Source organism: Bufo bufo, chromosome 2 (assembly GCF_905171765.1).
Source record: "Bufo bufo chromosome 2, aBufBuf1.1, whole genome shotgun sequence".
In the NCBI taxonomy this organism is placed as follows: domain Eukaryota; kingdom Metazoa; phylum Chordata; class Amphibia; order Anura; family Bufonidae; genus Bufo; species Bufo bufo.
Genome location: NC_053390.1, coordinates 609,435,673 through 609,455,335, shown reverse-complemented (window position 1 = coordinate 609,455,335; position 19,663 = coordinate 609,435,673). Strand labels below are relative to the sequence as shown.

Below are 19,663 nucleotides of genomic sequence, written 5' to 3'. Positions count from 1 at the left end.
TCGCTCGTGTGAAACAGCCCTAACTCAACAATCTACAAATAGTAATATGCTATATATAGTATGGTATAGTAAATTATATTGATGTCCTCCCACCCCACCAAAAAAAACATAGCTGATGTACATAATTAATAAGCTTCTTTGGATAATAAAGACTGTAGCTGTACAGTAGTATGCCCAAAATAATATTTTGGACAGAATTACCATATGATTGAGATTCTTCATACTGAAGAAGTTCATCCAAAGCCAATTTTGCAGCATTTGCTTTTGCTTCTTTTTTGTTCTGTCCCATTCCAGTTTTGTACTGAATCCCATCAACAATGGCACAGAATGCAAAATAAGCACCAAACACATTTCCTTAAGACACAAAAACATAGAAAACATTACATGGCATGTAGGCAGAAATCAAGCTATATGACAAGACTCACTGCGTAAAGCAAACCAGTCTATAGTCTTCACATACTATAAAACTATAGAAATCATATAGGAATGAAACGTGCACTAAGACTGAATTTGTAAAGCACAGATTCAATACCTGAGCCAGGATCTCAGGGACTGAAATTAATCGTTCACACATGCGTGCTCATATAGCTGTTATGGATAAGCCATGTATAGAGATTAAAGTAATATGAGGCCTCGACCTTAACGATTAGAAAATTTGCAATGCATCTATGTTCTACCTTTAAAAATGGGATTGTTCACCTCTGGGACCTTTCGGGTAGACCGGCTCAGGGTTCTGACACCTTTGCTTCCCCCTCCGCCACTGCAGATCTCCGGCATAACCCCATCTGCAGTGGTGGAAAGCCACTGCTGCAGGGATCAGGTAGGAGTGATTCCCTCTACAGGTCAGGCCACGCAGGGGTGATCTGCCGGAAAGGACCCTGGGGGGGGGGGGTGAACAACCCCTTTAATAGAGTAATGTTGTAGAATGTGTGGCACTCACTACTTCCATGGAGAGTCCAGGATGATGCGTGAATAGCGCAGACTGCCACCTATGTGAAGTTTGCGTCTACCACAATGATGTTTAAAGCTACCTGAATAAAGAAGTGTTTTTATGGAAGTGACCAGTGCCACAAATTTCTATACATTATTTTATGGGGTAACCGTCCTTTTGCAAAAACCTCTGTGATTCGTTCCATTTGTATGCCTAATTTATTAAGAGGCACATTCTGGCATAAATTATAGTAAATACAGCGGCCTGTTGGGGCTGTGCCCTTCCCGCTAACAACCCTGCCCCAACACTTTAGAAAGGCCTCAAGAAGCGCAAATATACACAAACTATGCTGCAAATATGATCTGCAACAAAATGGCATTAAAACTTTGATACATCTCCTCCCCTTAATCCTTGCAAGCCCCGATCAGATGAATTGAACAGTTTCAGAAGTGTTTGAGAGAACACAACTGAGAACATTAAGGCCAGGGCTACATGTCCAGTGACAAGAAAGTCGCGTGACATTACATATAATTTATTTAAATGGTGTTGGACTGGAACACCATTGAAATACATTGTATGAAATGTCACTATGTAGCCATACCCTTTTGTGTCGCGTGACACAACCCTAGCCTAATTCTGAACAGTGTGCATATCTACCGGTACTTAGCGGAAAAGATTTTTAATAGCAAAGAGTGCTGAATTCTTAAATCACACTGAAAACAAATGTGCAGAAGCACTGCTCGGAGCGCATTCATCAGCTCTGCTTGGATTTTAGAGCATGTCGAGTGTGGATCCATAGAAAGTATCTCTGAGCAGCGCTTCTGAACCATTATGTTTTCAACAAAGGTTTGGGAACCTTTTACAAATATAGTAAAAGACAATATAGTCACATAATCCAAACCATTTGCTGTTATTTCTTCTTAGCCAACCTGTTCAATAAGACATGATTTTTTTTAAAATATAGATTATATATATATAAAAGAAAAAAATGGAAAAAGTGGATGAAGGGTGCACAAGCCCAATGTGGATATAAACCAATCCAGATGAATACAAAATGTAAAAACGGGCAGCACTCCAGCGGATAAAAATGAAAATAACTTTATTTACCCATAAGGCTGATGCGACGTTTCGGCTCTACACAGGAGCCTTCCTCAAGCAGTGTGTACAAACCAAATACTGAACATATATAGTGTTGTATCAAATCACATGTCAGGTGAACACAATTCATTACAATTAATAAATAATCAAAGTAAATATACTGGGCGGTTGCCATAGTGCAGTCAAGGAATTTCACTCTCCTCCCATCATGTCCTACCGTAGGTCTAGGAGCCTCAAAGACCAACTGGTGAGGGCCGATGTGGGGACTTTGAAAACAACAAGGCAGCTGACACTGACAGGCAGCAGTGTCGGCTGTTTTCCTTGTTTGTCTTGCGTGAATTGCAAATATATCCTTAAGGCTAGGACCTTCACACACCCTCAGACTGGGGTTACGCATCAGATACGGCATTATCTGACTTGTGACTCCAGTTACGTTATTTATGTAATTGTGTGTCCATGCAATCTGATATATGTCGGTGAGACGACAACTGATTTCAAGACACGGTTCAACAACCACCGACTTAGCATTAGGAAAAAAACACTGGATTTACCAGTGTCAAAACACTTTGTCAACTTTAAACACACAGAGAAAGATCTGAAGTTTTGTATTATTGATTATGTACCAATGCCTAGGAGAGGTGGTAACAGGATTGGCCTCTTAAAAAAGAGGGAGTTAAAATGGATCTATACACCAGATTCCCTCAAACCGCATGGTCTGAACGTGGACTACAAGGTTGGGGTTGGCTAGTTATGTGGTTTGCCCTATACTCATGCACTTGAATGTCGACTGTGCCTGTGTTAATTATGTGATTTGTGTGTATAAAACATAGATTCTTGTTTATCCTGCAAGTTTTTACATTTTTTTCTTTTTTAAATTTATTATATTATTCTTTTGTAGATGGTACGCTGCGGAGTCTGAGGAGAGGAGAAGTGGTATCGCATTCATGTGGGCTGTGCGATTACGATGCTCTGAAACTATTGGTTCAGCAAAATATATTCTTTCAATTATTTTGTGTTTTTCTGTTATGGTCTGTTGCATGCATGGTGGGTCGTTATGAGAAGAACCCTCTTGTTAAGGTGGTGATGGGTGGGCTTTGATCACATGCAGATGCGCAGTCGCTCCTAGGTCACGGCTGGCGGTTCCACTTCGATGTTGTTGTGGTAACCTTCACCCGAGCCCACCTAGCCACCTTTGTAACTATACGGCATGTTTATATGCCATTACCACCCTGATCCTGCAATGTACCGGACTTGGCTGCTACTGTATGCGCCTGCGCAAAACAACGGGTTGATCTTACCCTTATTTAAGATGGCCGACTCGATGGTATGGCTCGAAAGCGCATGCGCCATGTGACGAGGTCAACGCAAGACAGCAGCATGAATTACACGTCACGGACATGCGCAATTGCGATTCAGGCACGCCGGACTGCACATGTCAACATGGATGACAGCCGGCCTCCCTCCTTCACTCTCCGTACATATCACCTACGCAGTAAGCACCTGGCACTTTACTTAATTGTTCACAGTTGGCACCAATAATAATATTAATTATGTGTTTGTGTATGTAGTTTGTTATATTTTTTAATTATGGATGTATTTTTTGTAAAATCATGCGTTTCACGATTATATAACATTGATTGTTTGAGTTAAAAAATGTTATACAATTGTAATGCACTTTTTACTTTGATTATTTATTAATTGTAATGAATTGTGTTCACCTGACATGTGATTTGATACAACACTATATATGTTCAGTATTTGGTTTGTACACACTGCTTGAGAAAGGCTCCTGTGTAGAGCCGAAACGTCGCATCAGCCTTATGGGTAAATAAAGTTATTTTCATTTTTATCCGCTGGAGTGCTGCCCGTTTTTACATTTTATATATATACACATATATACACACACACACAGTCAGGTCCATAAATATTGGGACATCGACACAATTCTAACATTGTTGGCTCTATACACCACCACAATGGATTTGAAATGAAACGAACAAGATGTGCTTTAACTGCAGACTGTCAGCTTTAATTTGAGGGTATTTACATCCAAATCAGGTGAACGGTGTAGGAATTACAACAGTTTGCATATGTGCCTCCCACTTGTTAAGGGACCAAAAGTAATAGGACATAATAATAATCATAAATCAAACTTTCACTTTTTAATACTTGGTTGCAAATCCTTTGCAGTCAATTACAGCCTGAAGTCTGGAACGCATAGACATCACCAGACGCTGGGTTTCATCCCTGGTGATGCTCTGCCAGGCCTCTACTGCAACTGTCTTCAGTTCCTGCTTGTTCTTGGGGCATTTTCCCTTCAGTTTTGCCTTCAGCAAGTGAAATGCATGCTCAATCGGATTCAGGTCAGGTGATTGACTTGGCCATTGCATAACATTCCACTTTTTTCCCTTGAAAAACTCTTTGGTTGATTTTGCAGTATGCTTTGGGTCATTGTCCATCTGAACTGTGAAGCACTGTCCAATGAGTTCTGAAGCATTTGGCTGAATATGAGCAGATAATATTGCCCGAAACACTTCAGAATTCATCCTGCTGCTTTTGTCAGCAGTCACATCATCAATAAATACAAGAGAACCAGTTCCATTGGCAGCCATACATGCCCACGCCATGACACTACCACCACCATGCTTCACTGATGAGGTGGTATGCTTAGGATCATGAGCAGTTCCTTTCCTTCTCCATACTCTTCTCTTCCCATCACTCTGGTACAAGTTGATCTTGGTCTCATCTGTCCATAGGATGTTGTTCCAGAACTGTGAAGGCTTCTTTAGATGTCGTTTGGCAAACTCTAATCTGGCCTTCCTGTTTTTGAGGCTCACCAATGGTTTACATCTTGTGGTGAACCCTCTGTATTCACTCTGGTGAAGTCTTCTCTTGATTGTTGGCTTTGACACACATACACCTACCTCCTGGAGAGTGTTCTTGATCTGGCCAACTGTTGTGAAGGGTGTTTTCTTCACCAGGGAAAGAATTCTTCGGTCATCCACACAGTTGTTTTCCATTGTCTTCCGGGTCTTTTGGTGCTGCTGAGCTCACCGGTGTGTTCCTTCTTTTTAAGGATGTTCCAAACAGTTGTTTTGGCCACACCTAATGTTTTTGCTATCTGATGGGTTTGTTTTGTTTTTTCAGCCTAATGATGGCTTGCTTCACTGATAGTGACAACTCTTAGGATCCCATCTTGAGAGTTGACAGCAACAGATTCCAAATGCAAATAGCACACTTGAAATGAACTCTGGACCTTTTATCTGCTCATTGTAATTGGAATAATGAGGGAATAACACACACCTGGCCATGGAACAGCTGAGAAGCCAATTGTCCCATTACTTTTGGTCCCTTAACAAGTGGGAGGCACATATGCAAACTGTTGTAATTCCTACACCGTTCACCTGATTTGGATGTAAATACCTTCACATTAAAGCTGACAGTCTGCAGTTAAAGCACATCTTGTTAGTTTCATTTCAAATCCATTGTGGTGGTGTATAGAGCCAAAAAATTTACAATTGTGTCGATGTCCCAATATTTATGGACCCGACTGTATATATAGAAATCTAAAATATTTATTTTTGCAATTGATCCTCACCCGTAGTAACAGTCTCTTTCAGTTCAAGATCCATACGCTGCATCTGAATAAACTGGTGTAAAGCAGAAACTGGATTCAATTCACCACGCTTATACTTTATTATAAACTCCCTTGGTACTGTTATAGGTGCCAGTGATGATGGGGGAGGTAGTATAACCTTGCTCAAAAATGGTTCAGGAAAGTGACCTAGATAAACAAGTAATGTCAGTGTGAGAGGAAATAGAGGAGACACAGACTAGATTACTGGGAGAAGGAAAAACTGAGCTCAGGGTTTGTGCAGCATTACAATATTGACGATCTATCCTTAGGATGGGCCATCAATATAAGATTGACAGGGGTCCGACTGCCAGCACCCCCACCATCAGCTATCAAGCACCATTATGCGAGCGCTGCTTCTACATCAAAATTACTTACGCGTCTTGACCTATCCTGAGGATAGGTCATCAACAGCAAACACTGAACGACCCCTTTAACTTGTAGATTCACATGCAGCCTTGTCAGAGACAACTATGGGCATGAAATTAAAAGCAACAATGCAGAAATCAGCCAACAGCATAGCACAACGTGCACCATTTTGGGGTACACATAAGTAAATGGTTAACTTTTACACAATAAAAACTCTTTAAAAAAAATAAAAAGTATGCATCCCAAGACCTGTACATTTTTATTCTTTCTTTCTTTCTTTGGAGCTATGTGAGGGCTTGAGTTTTGTGGGATGTGTAGTTTTCATTGGTATCATTTTGGGGGTAAATAACACTTTTTGATCCCCTTTTTTCCATTTTTTTGGTGGCGAATTAGCAAAAAACAAATACTGCCATTATGGTTATTTTTTACTGCATTCACTGTGTAGGATAAATTTCCTGATTATTGTATAGTGCAGGTCATTATGTATGTGTCAATACTAAATGTGGGGGGGATATTTTTTTCATTTAATAAAAAGGTGTATTTTTTATTTAACTAAAACTATTTCATTCATGTGATCCTCCAATTGCTTACATAATACACTGTACTACTTGTGTAGTACAGTGTACTATGCTGTCAGTAGAAACTGACAGGCACAGTCTAATACACATACACTGAGGGCAGGCCCCGTGGCTGACGTGGGAAGAAATTGTCACCTTGTGATCTCATTCACGGCAATGCCAATGCCCGACAGGGAAGCCCCCTCTATGGACAGCAGCTTCTAAGGGGTTAGGCTGTCGGGATCAGTGATATTGCCAATCCGGGCCATTAGAGCAGGAGCCTGACTGTCATGCGAGAGCCAAGCTATTGCTCTCCGCTGCATGGGGGACCTGTGCAGTGCTTACACTAAAAAGACCGCTTAGTAACCTCCATAAAAAGGGCATACCGGTGGTCAGTAAAGGGTTAAATATTGATGATCTAGCCTTAGGATAGGTCATCAATATCAGGTAGGTAGAGGTCTCAATCCCAGCACCCCAACAAAAGAGCTGATAGATTGACCCATGGTGCAACAGTGGCCGGGAAGTGTTCTGAAGGTCAGCCCCATTGAAATGCCGGAAATCTCCTTTAACCCCTTAAGGACACAGCCTTATTACACCTTAGGACCAGGCCATTTTTTGCAAATCTGACCAGTGTCACTTTAAGTGCTGATAACTTTAAAACGCTTTGACTTATCCAGGCCGTTCTGAGATTGTTTTTTCGTCACATATTGTAATTCATGACACTGGTAAAATGAAGTAAATTTTTTTTTATTTTTTGCACCAAAAAATACCTAATTTAACAAAAATTTTGAAAAATTAGCAAATTTCAAAGTTTCAGTTTCTCTACTTCTGTAATACATAGTAATACCCCTAAAAATTGTGATGACTTTACATTCCCCATATGTCTACTTCATGTTTGAATTATTTTGGGAATGATATTTTATTTTTTGGGGATGTTACAAGGCTTAGAAGTTTAGAAGCAAATCTTGAAATTTTTCAGAAATTTACAAAAACCCAATTTTTAGGGACCACTACAGCTCCGAAGTCACTTTGCGAGGCTTACATAATAGAAACCACCCAAAAATGACCCCATTCTATAAACTACACCCCTCAAGGTATTCAAAACTGATTTTACAAACTTCGTTAACCCTTTAGGTGTTGCACAAGAGTTATTGGCAAATGGGGATGAAATTTGAGAATTTCATTTTTTTGCCTAATTTTCCATTTTAACCCATTTTTTCCACTAACAAAGCAAGGGTTAACAGCCAAACAAGACTATCTTTATTGCCCTGACTCTGCCGTTTACAGAAACACCCCGTATGTGGCCGTAAACTACTGTACGGCCACACAGCGGGGCGTAGAGTGAAAGGTGCGCCATATGGTTTTTGGAAGGCAGGTTTTGCTGGACTGGTTTTTTGACACCATGTCCCATTTGAAGCCCCCCTGATGCAACCCTAGAGTAGAAACTCCATAAAAGTGACCCATCTAAGAAACTACACCCCTCAAGGTATTCAAAACAGATTTTACAAACTTTGTTAACCCTTTAGGTGTTGCACAAGATTTAATGGAAAATAGAGATACAATTTCAAAATTTCACTTTTTTGGCAGATTTTCCATTTTAATATTTTTTTTCCAGTTACAAAGCAAGGGTTAACAGCCAAACAAAACTCATTATTTATGGTCCCGATTCTGTAGTTTACAGAAACACCCCATATGTGGTCGTAAACTGCTGTACGGGCACACGGCAGGGCGCAGAAGGAAAGGAATGCCATACGATTTTTGGAAGGCAGATTTTGCTGGACTGTTTTTTTTTACACCATGTCCCATTTGAAGCCCCCCTGATGCACCCCTAGAGTAGAAACTCCAAAAAAGTGACCCCATTTTAGAAACTACGGGATAGGGTAGCAGTTTTGTTGGTACTAGTTTAGGGTACATATGATTTTTGGTTGCTCTATATTATACTTTTTGTGCGGCAAGGTAACAAGAAATAGCTTTTTTGGCACAGTTTTTTTTTGTTATTTACAACATTCATTTGACAGGTTAGATCATGTGGTAATTTTATAGAGCAGGTTGTCACGGGCGCGGCGATACCTAATATGTATACAATTTTTTTTTATTTATGTAAGTTTTACACAATGAATTAATTTTTAAAACAAAAAAAAGTTTTAGTGTCTCCATAGTCTAAGAGCCATAGTTTTTTCAGTTTTTGGGCGATTATCTTAAATAGGGTCTCATTTTTTGCGGGATGAGATGACGGTTTGATTGGCACTATTTTGGGGTGCATATGACTTTTTGATTGCTTGCTATTACACTTTTTGTGACATAAGATGACAAAAAATTGCTTTTTTTATACCGTTTTTATTTTTATTTTTTACGGTGGTCACCTGAGGGGTTAGGTCATGTGATATTTTTATAGAGCCGGTCGATACGGACGCGGCGATACCTAATATGTATACTTTTTTTTATTTATGTAAGTTTTACACAATGATTTCATTTTTGAAACAAAAAAAATCATGTTTTAGTGTTTCCATAGTCTAAGAGCCATAGTTTTTTCAGTTTTGGGGCGATTATCTTGGGTAGGGTATGATTTTTGCGGGATGAGATGACGGTTTGATTGTTACAATTTTGGCGTACATACGATTTTTTGATCACTTTTATTACTTTTTTTGGGAAGTGGGCAAAATTTCTATTTCATCATAGTTTTTTATTTTTATGGCGTTCACCGTTCGGGTAAAGTAACATGACCGTTTTATAGATCAGGTCGTTACGGACGCGGCCATACCAAACATGTGTAGGGAATTTAATTTTTTTCATTTTTAATCAGTGATAAATGTGTTTTTTGATTTTAACTTTATTTTCACTTTTTTTTTGACCCAGACCCACTTGGTTCTTGAAGATCCAGTGGGTCTGATGTCTGTATAATACAGTACAGTACAATATATATTGTACTGTACTTTACACTTTGTCTGACCAGATCTATGCCATGGACAGCAGGATGCCTTAGACGGTGTCCTGTTGCCATGGGAACCTTCCCCGTCTGCTCAGTAGTGGTCAGAACTGCGCAGACGGGGAAGGGTAAGGACGGGGCTGTCGGGGGGCTCTCTCCCTCTCCATCGGGGGGCTGCAAAGGCACAGCAGCCCCCCGATGGGAGAGGGAGGGAGCTCCCTGAGCTGTTAATTTTTTCCATACAGCGGTCCGTACGGGGAGGGGGGGATACAGATATATTTTAGGAATACTAAAGTTGCAGAAACTGCAGAAATCGCAGCAAACCGCAGGTCTGAATTGACCTGCGGTTTGCCGCGATCGCCGACATGGGGGGGTCACGGGACCCCCCCCCCCGCGCATTTAGCCTAGGTGCCTGCTCAATGATTTGATCAGGCACCAGGTCCCGACCACTGCCAGCCGCACGGCAGTGATCGAAAATACACAGGGCGTACATGTACGCCCTGTGTCCTTAAGTACCAGGGCACAAGGGCGTACCTGTACGCCCTATGTCCTTAAGGGGTTAAGAGGTCTTGGGAATATGAATATTCAGAGTATAACTGTGTTAAAAAAACAAGGCATTTGCGTTTATTCTTTAGAAAATAAATGCACACAACAGTAAGTGTTTTGTAGTCCGCAAACCATGGATACCAGTGGTGCAGGCGCTGCATCATGACTTCAATAGGTCCATGCTCTGCATGAAGCTGCAAAGTATAGGACATGTCCAATCTTTTGTGGTACCTCACTTCTCTATAACTGTCTAAGAGTGGAAATATTTATTTTTATGTAGCATTCTTTCCACACATCACATTTATACACTGCTCAAAAAATTAAAGGGAACACTTAAACAACACAATGTAACTCCAAGTCAATCACACTTCTGTGAAATCAAACTGTCCACTTAGGAAGCAACACTGAGTGACAATCAATTTCACATGCTGTTGTGCAAATGGGATAGACAACAGGTGGAAATTATCGGCAATTAGCAAGACACCCCTAATAAAGGAGTGGTTCTGCAGGTGGTGACCACATACCACTTCTCAGTTTCTATGCTTCCTGGCTGATGTTTTGGTCACTTTTGAATGCTGGCGGTGCTTTCACTCTAGTGGTAGCATGAGACGGAGTCTACAACCCACACAAGTGGCTCAGGTAGTGCAGCTTATCCAGGATGGCACATCAATGCGAGCTGTGGCAAGAAGGTTTGCTGTGTCTGTCAGCGTAGTGTCCAGAGCATGGAGGCGCTACCAGGAGACAGGCCAGTACACCAGGAGACGTGGAGGAGGCCGTAGGAGGGCAACAACCCAGCAGCAGGACCGCTACCTCCGCCTTTGTGCAAGGAGGAACAGGAGGAGCACTGCTAGAGCCCTGCAAAATGACCTCCAGAAGGCCACAAATGTGCATGTGTCTGCTCAAACGGTCAGAAAAAGACTCCATGAGGGTGATATGAGGGCCCGACGTCCACAGGTGGGGGTTGTGCTTACAGCCCAACACCGTGCAGGACGTTTGGCATTTGCCAGAGAACACCAAGATTGGCAAATTCGCCACTGGCGCCCTGTGCTCTTCACAGATGAAAGCAGATTCACACTGAGCACATGTGACAGACATGAGTCTTGAGACGCCGTGGAGAACGTTCTGCTGCCAGCAACATCCTCCAGCATGACCGGTTTGGCATTGGGTCAGTAATGGTGTGGGGTGGCATTTCTTTGGAGGGCCGCACAGCCCTCCATGTGCTCGCCAGAGGTAGCCTGACTGCCATTAGGTACCGAGATGAGATCCTCAGACCCCTTGTGAGACCATATGCTGGTGCGGTTGGCCCTGGGTTCCTCCTAATGCAAGACAATGCTAGACCTCATGTGGCTGGAGTGTGTCAGCAGTTCCTGCAAGACGAAGGCATTGATGCTATGGACTGGCCCGCCCGTTCCCCAGACCTGAATCCAATTGAGTACATCTGGGACATCATGTCTCGCTCTATCCACCAACGTCACATTGCACCACAGACTGTCCAGGAGTTGGCAGATGCTTTAGTCCAGGTCTGGGAGGAGATCCCTCAGGAGACCGTCCGCCACCTCATCAGAAGCATGCACAGGCGTTGTAGGGAGGTCATACAGGCACGTGGAGGCCACACACACTACTGAGCCTCATTTTGACTTGTTTTAAGGACATTACATCAAAGTTGGATCAGCCTGTAGTGTGTTATTCCACTTTAATTTTGAGTGTGACTCCAAATCCAGACCTCTATGGGTTGAAAAATTTGATTTCCATTTTTAAATTTTTGTGTGATTTTGTTGTCAGCACATTCAACTATGTAAAGAACAAAGTATTTCAGAAGAATATTTAATTAATTCAGATCTAGGATGTGTTATTTTTGTGTTCCCTTTATTTTTTTGAGCAGTGTATATAAAATAAGCTAAAAAAAAGTAAAAAAACAAAAACAAAAATGGAATGCAACCTGTCACTGGAGTAATTCTGGCAATTCCATCGCTCTTTTCACAGTACTCCGAGGATGTTGCAGACTGGCGCACAGAAGGTAATGCCTGAACTGGCAAATTTCTCTTTAGCATTTGAGCAAAACTGGGAACATTGGATGTTTGATTCCAGCTATTAAGGCCCGCCATTTTATCTGAAACAAAAATAGTCAAAACTTTTATTTGATATGATTATATTTCCTTTTGAATGGAATGGTAAATATCTATAAAAGATCATATTCCGTAAAACAGAGAAATACATGAACTGCTTGGCCTAATGTCTGACTGGATTCCTGTAGCAAAGAGCATCCCTAAACTCCAGGGTATAAAAGAAAACAGGCTTAGTTGCCCATAGCAACCAATCAGATTCCACCTTTCATTTATCAGAGCTGCTTTGGAGAATGAAAGATGGAATCTTATTGGTTGCTATGGGCAACTAAGCCAGTTTTCCTTCACTACACCAGCGTTGATTATTCCCCCCCAATGTGTTTTAACCCTTCATGGGTGTCTACAGCTACACACACAACCGCAGTCAACAGAAATAACAGAAATACACTGAAATAAAGTTATAGTTAGTTATTCTATAGGTGTCCGTAGCCATCCATTTTATAAAAGAACAAGAAAAGGGGTGAACTCGGCTGGTCCGGTCATGCCAACATTGAGCGCCATAGCACTTACTCAACCACCGCCTCACTCACATGGAGCTCAGGACCCCTGTTCTGGTAATAGTGGGGGTCCCAGAGGTTTGGCCCTCGGCAATTAGATCTGTGGAAAGGTGATGAAGGCCCACTGCACTTTTCCATTTTTAGTGCACCTAGGGTTTTTGTGGTTCCAGATGTTAGCTGAAAATCTATTGGAAATATGAAATTTTATTGCCTTTCTGAGTAGCATTTTTTGGGGTCTTTGGAATTTTTAAATGTGCTGTCGACACTCTAGTGTCCTTACATTTCCTCTATAGAGGGATTTAAAAAAAAAAAGGATTCATACAGTAGTTAAGAAAATTGCAGTAAGGGGCTCACACGGCTTTTTTGTGGTTAAAAAAAAACATAGAAAATTTGTGTAGAAGCCCTAAGGCTGGAAACCCATATGTCAGGCATCCTCAAACTGCGGCCCTCCAGCTGTTGTAAAACTATAACTCCCACAATGCCTTGCTGTAGACTGATAGCTGTAGGCTGTTCGGACATGCTGGGAGTTGTAGTTTTGCAACCGCTGGAGGGCCGCAGTTTGAGGTACAATTTTTTGACAAAGCCAGGAGTGGATTCAATGACTACTGGGAAATATAAAAGGACTCGTTCCTGCTCAATCACTTTTAGCTGATAAAAAAAACATGCATATTTCCAACCTCGAATTCTTGCCCTTTTTAATTAGCCCTATAGCGTATGGTACCCACCTGCTCCCCGTCTCAGTTTAGGGGTCTTCTGGTCCTCGGCTTCTTAACTTCCAGTGGTAGTCATGTGGATATCATTTTAATCCATTGGCGACAGAGTTTGATCAAAGTTAACCTCAATCACAAAAACGTAACCTCTCAGATAATGGTCAATTGCTAACATGACTTTGAGGGGTCATTTACTGTGAATGGACAGCTCCTAGTGACTGAAGGGAACCCCACAACAAGAGTGTGGAAGCTTTTCATTTGCTATTTGATGCCGCCCTGGACATTTCCTTTAGCAGAATTTTGTAGAAACAGTCTATAGAATAAGAGATCTGACAATCAAGTCCCCTAAGGGTACTAAAAATAAAGTAAGGATGAGCGAATCAATTCGCAACTAACCGGATTTGGGGGGGGGTTGTACAGTATAAGTAGATTATAGGGAGAGAATATCTGGGTATTTGGGGTATAATCAGGGGGAGGGAGTAAGAACTGGTCACTATCTGTCAGCTCATCTTCTGGCAATTAGTTCTATATTACTGAATCCTGACAAAAGTCATATTTTTGGCAAAAAAAGTTTTTCACAACTGTGATAGCGAAGGCATTCCTCCTCACAGCATCTAGTTGAAAAGACGTAATGCGTACCATCCCTGCAAAAATATTGTGTGAGTTTTAGTGAACGCGTTATTCTGTGAAAAAAGGGTTAAATACATACTTCTACCACATTTCACATCCGTAACGCAAATTACAACTGTGTTAGTGAAGGCATACTGCATCACAGTGTTTAGTTATCATCACTGCCCAAACATTGCATTGTAACACCCGAGTGTTAGTGAAGAGCCGTATTACTGCGTGTAGTTCAAACACATTACACTGCAAAAATTGTAAATTTGTACAGTGTGTTTGTGGAGGAGGGGAAATTCGGGATGTTTAGGGTACAGCAGAACGTCGACATTTCATGTAATGTATTTTGATGGTCTTGCAATGATGCTGCAACACCACTAAAATGCATTATATGAAACTGGGCCGTGTAGCGATACCCTTAACCCCTTAAGGACCAAGCTCATTTTCACCTTAAAAGGGGTTGTCCGGGTTCAGAGCTGAACCTGGACATACCCTTATTTTCACCCAGGCAGCTTCCCGTAGCGCATTCTCTGATGCGCTCCCTTGCCCCGCGCTAAATCGCTCAGGGCAAGGTCTATTTTGTTTTCAATAACACACTGCCGGGCGAAAACTGTTTTCGGTGACGTCACTGGCTCTGATGTGTAGGCTTTAGCGCTGCCCAAGACGTTTTACTGGCTAGGGCAGCGCTAAATCCCGCCCATCAGTGCCGGTGACGTCACCGGGGTTCCTGGCAGCCCCATGGAGAGCCCGGTACGTAACCGGATCTCCAAAAAATGCCTTTGCCCTGCGCGATTTAGCGCAGGGCAAAGGAGAACATTGGAGCGGGGTGAAAATGGAGGTATGTCCGGGTTCAGCTCTGAACCCGGACAACCCCTTTAAGGACCAGGCCATTTTTTGCAAATCTGACCAGTGTCACTTTATGTGTGAATACCTTAAAAACACTTTTACTTATCCAGGCCGTTCTGAGATTGTTTTTTCGTCACATATTGTACTTCATGACACTGGTAAAATGGAGTCCAAAAAAATTCATTTTTATAAAACAAATACCAAATTTCCCAAAAATTTTGAACAATTTGCAAATTTCCAAGTTTCAATTTCTCTACTTCTATAATACATAGGAATACCTCCAAAAATAGTTATTAATTTACATTCCCCATATGCCTTTTTTATGTTTGGATCCTTATGGGAATGCCATTTTTTTTTTTGGGGACGTTACAAGGCTTAGAAGTTTAGAAGCAAATCCTGAAATTTTTCAATAATTTTCCAAAACCCACTTTTTAAGGACCAGTTCAGGTCTGAAGTCACTTTGTGAGGCTTACATAATGGAAACCACCCCAAAATGACCCCATTATGGAAACTACACCCCTCAAGGTATTAAAAACTGATTTTACAAATGTTGTTAACCCTTTAGGTGTTCCACAAGAATTAATGGAAAATGGAGATTAAATTTCAGAATTTCACTTTTTTGGCAGATTTTCCATTTTAATCATTTTTTTCCCCGCTAACAAATCAAGGGTTAACAGCCAAACTAAACTCAATATTTATTGCCCTGATTCTGTAGTTTACAGAAACACCCCATATGTGGTCGTAAAAGGAAAGGAACAACATGGTTTTTGGAGGGCAGATTTCACTGGGATAATTTTAACTTGCCATGTCACATTTGAAGACCCCCTGATGCACCCCTAGAATAGAAACTACAAAAAGGTGCGTCTATTTTGAAAACTATGGGATAAGGTTGCAGTTCTGTTGGTACTATTTTAGGGTACAGATGATTTTTGGTTGCTCTATATTAAACTTTTTGTGAGGCAAGAAGAAAAAAATAGCTGTTTTGGCACTGTTTTAATTTTTGTTATTTACAACGTTCATCTGACAGGTTAGATCATGAGCTATTTTTATAGAGCAGGTTGTTACGGACGCAACAATACCAAATATGAGTAGTTTTTTAGTTGTTTTCAGTTTTATATGATAAAGCATTTTTGCTAAAAAAAAAAATTTTTGTGTCTCCATATTCTGAAAGCCATTTTTTTTTCTTTTGTTGGCGACTGTTACATAGGGGCTCATTTTTTTCGGTATGAGATGACGGTTTCATTGGTACTATTTTAGGGTGCATATGACTTTTTGATCGCTTGGTATTGCACTTTTTGTGTTGTAAGGCGACAAAGAAATGGCTTTTTTGACACCGTTTTTTTTTTTTTTATTACACAGTGTTCATCTGAGGGGTTAGGTCATGTGATATTTTTATAGAGAAGGTTTTACGGACGCGGTGATAACTAATATGTCTACTTTTTTTATTAACACTAATATTTTTGAAACAAAAAAAAAAGAATCATGTTTTAGTGTCTCAATAGTCTGAAAGCCATAGTTTTTTGTATTTTTTGGGCGAAGGTCCTATGTAGGGGCTCATTTTTTGCGGGATGAGGTGACGGTTAGATTGGTACTATTTTGGGGGGCATACGTCTTTTCGATCGCTTAGTGTTGCGCTTTTAGTGATGTAAGGTGACAAAAATGGCTTATTTTTACACCGTTTTTTATTTATTATTATCTATATGGTATCTATCGGACGGAGTGGATCATGTGATATATGTATAGAGCCGGCCGTTACGGACGCAGCAATATCTAACATATGTGTTTTTTCTTTTTTTTTTCTTATAAAATTAGGGAAAAGGGGCGTTTTTCTTTGTTTAACTTGAAACTTTTTTTTTTTTTTTACTTTATTTCTGTCCCACTATGGGACTTCAACTTTTGGGGGTCTGATCCCCTCTGCAATGCATTACAATACATCTGTATTGTAATGCATTGCCTGCTAGTGTATGACACTGAGTCATACACTAACAGGTTGCCTAGGAGACCGGGCCTGAGGCTGGATCTCCTCGGCTCCCGTAGAAGGCAGGTCCCGATGCCGTGCAGGACCCGATGGGCTCCACTGACACAATATGGCACAATAAAAAAAGGATCCGTCCTCCATTGACTTTCAATGGTGTTCGAGAGGGATCCGTATTGGCTAAGGTAAAGATAATACAAACGGATCCATTCTGAGCAGATGCAGACGGTTGCATTATAGATGCGGATCCGTCCATGATGGATATACACCAAACGCAAGTGTGAAAGTAGCCTTATCTGTGTAGCACGGCAAAATTGGGGACATTGTAAAACAACTTTATCATTGCTTGGATAGATTACTATAAATTGGTTATTGTAATGATGAATGTAAACCTAAAAGGAATGCAGTATAAATGATGATGTACCATTCTGGATGTGGATTCACTGTCTGCCTCTCTGCTCTGCAAGCAGAGCGTTTGGTTCAGTTTCGTCAGACGGACACCAAAACGCTGCAAGCAACCTGCAGAGCAGAATGGTGTCTGATCGGAGGCAAACTGATGCATTCTGAGCGAATCCTTATCTATTCAGAATGCATTAGGGCAAAACTGATCCATTTTGGACCGCTTGTGTGATCCCCGGAACAGATCTCACAAACGGAAACCAAATCGCTAGTGTGAAAGTAGCCTTAGGCTACATGCACACGACAGTTGTTTGTTGCTGTCCGCAAACCGGGGATCAGCAAAAAAAAAAAAATGATGCCAGTTTTTTTTCCGTAGGATCAGTTTTTTTCACAGATCCCTTTTAATAAATGCCTATCCTTGTCCGCAAATGAGAAAAAAGTCGGACATACACTTTCTTTTTTTTTTCTTATTGAAACCACGGACAATGAAGAACACCTATCATCATTTTTTTACTGACCCATTGAATTGAATAGGTCCCCATCCTATCCGAAAAAAAAAAAACAGAACGGACTCCGGGAAAAACAACTGTCCACATTGGCGGATCTGCAATATACGCACACCGTTCCGTGTGCATTCCACATCACGGATGCAGACCCATTCACTTCAATGGGTCTGCAAATCCGGAGATGCGGAATGGAGCAGAACAGAAGCGCGGAATGTATCACTATGGCGTGCTTCCTGGGGTTCCATTCTGTGCCTCAGCACCACAAAAAGATAGAACTTGCTCTATCTTTTTGCGGAACAGATGGATCGTGGATCCATTCAAGTGCATCACGGTGCATTGTGGACCTAGATTTGCGGTCTACAGCACGAGCACGGGTTGCACCAAGTCGTGCAAACAAGGCCTTATGCGGGCGTTAAATTGCGGTTCCTCAAAATACAAATGCTGTCTGTGTGCCGTCAGAAATTTGTCTAAACAAACGGTCAGTCCATTAGGGCTCATGTAGACTGCGGCTGCCCAGCCATGGCCGTATTGTCTCCCACATACAGTGGGTCCACAATACACGTCAAGTGGCCGTGTGTAACACGGATCACGGACCCATTCACTTGAAAGTGTCCGCAATCATGGAGATGCGGTGCAGAAGTACGCAGCGGAACCCCGTGGAAGAACTACAGAGTTTCTAGCCATGCCTCCGCACCGAAAAAATAATAATTCATGCAATACTGTTATGTGAAACTGAGGTATCACAGACCCATTCAAGTTGAAAGGATCTGGATCCGTCCCAGCGGCCGTTGCCCATGCATTGGTGACCTGAAATAAAGGTCACTAGTGCACGGAACGGCACACCTACGTGTGAATGAGCCCTCATAGGAACACCTCTTTTTTTCAGGAAGACGGACAAGAATAGGACATAATATGCTGACAGCATCACACTATAAGGGCCACACCTATCTATAAACATCGCTGACAGCGTCACACTATAAAAGACACGCTCCCACATCTATCCATAAACATCGCTGACAGCTTTACACAATAATATCATTTTTGAAACCAAAAAATTGTTTTAGTGTCTCGATAGTCTGAGAGCCCTAGCTTTTGTATTTTTTGACCAATTGTCTTAGTAAGGGTCAGATTTTTTTGCTGGATGAAATGACGGTTTGATTGATACTATTTTTGGGGTCATCCGCCTTTTTGATCGCTTGGAGTTGCACGTTATGTGATGTTAGGTGCCAAAAAAAAAAATGGCTTTCTTGGTACTGTTTTTATTTTATTTGTTTCACGGTGTTCACCGGAGGGGTTAGGTCATGTGATAGCCAGTTGTTACGGACGTTGCGATACCTAATATGTCTACTTTTACGAATTAATTTAACTTTATCACAATAATAGCATTTTTTTTTTTTTAAGCAATTTTCTTATATAGGGGCTCTTTTTTGCAGGATGAGGTGACGTTTTTATTGGTACCATTTTGTGGAACATACGCCTTTTTGATCGTTTGCTGTTAAAACTTTGTGATGTGAGGTGAAAAAAAATGGCCTTTTTTTACACAGTTATTATTTAATTTTTTGTGGGGTTTATCGGACATAGTGGATCATGTGATATATTTATAGAGCAGGTTATTTCGGATGTGGCAATACCTAATATGTGTCGTTTTTTAATTTATGATATGAGAAAAGACAGGTTTTATAAAATTTTAATTTTTTTATTTTAATTTATTTTTAATAGAGTTGAGCGAACACCTAGATGTTCGGGTTAGGGGAGTTCGGCCGAACTTTAAAAAAAAAAGTTCGGGTTCGGGACCCGAACTTGATCCGAACTTGGACCCGAACCCCATTGAAGTCAATGGGGACCGGAACTTCACTTTATTATTTTCCGTTATAACGGAAAATAATAGTATTAGCTTTTTCAGATCTGAGTTTTCAGGATCGTGAAAA

General features: G+C 41.2%; 1 protein-coding gene across 2 annotated transcripts in view; it reads right to left on the bottom strand.

The window, feature by feature from the left end:
- Positions 1-12,166, bottom strand: part of ADAD1 (adenosine deaminase domain containing 1) — a 73,424-nt gene extending 61,258 nt beyond the window's left edge. For both annotated transcript variants that reach the window (XM_040420498.1, XM_040420499.1), the window contains exons 1-3: positions 12,001-12,166; positions 5,628-5,813; positions 202-354 (exon numbers count right to left, since the gene is read on the bottom strand). In XM_040420498.1, coding sequence (XP_040276432.1) covers positions 202-354; positions 5,628-5,813; positions 12,001-12,166 — 505 coding nt within the window. The remainder of the gene's footprint in view (positions 1-201; positions 355-5,627; positions 5,814-12,000) is intronic.
- Positions 12,167-19,663: the final 7,497 nt, after the last annotated feature.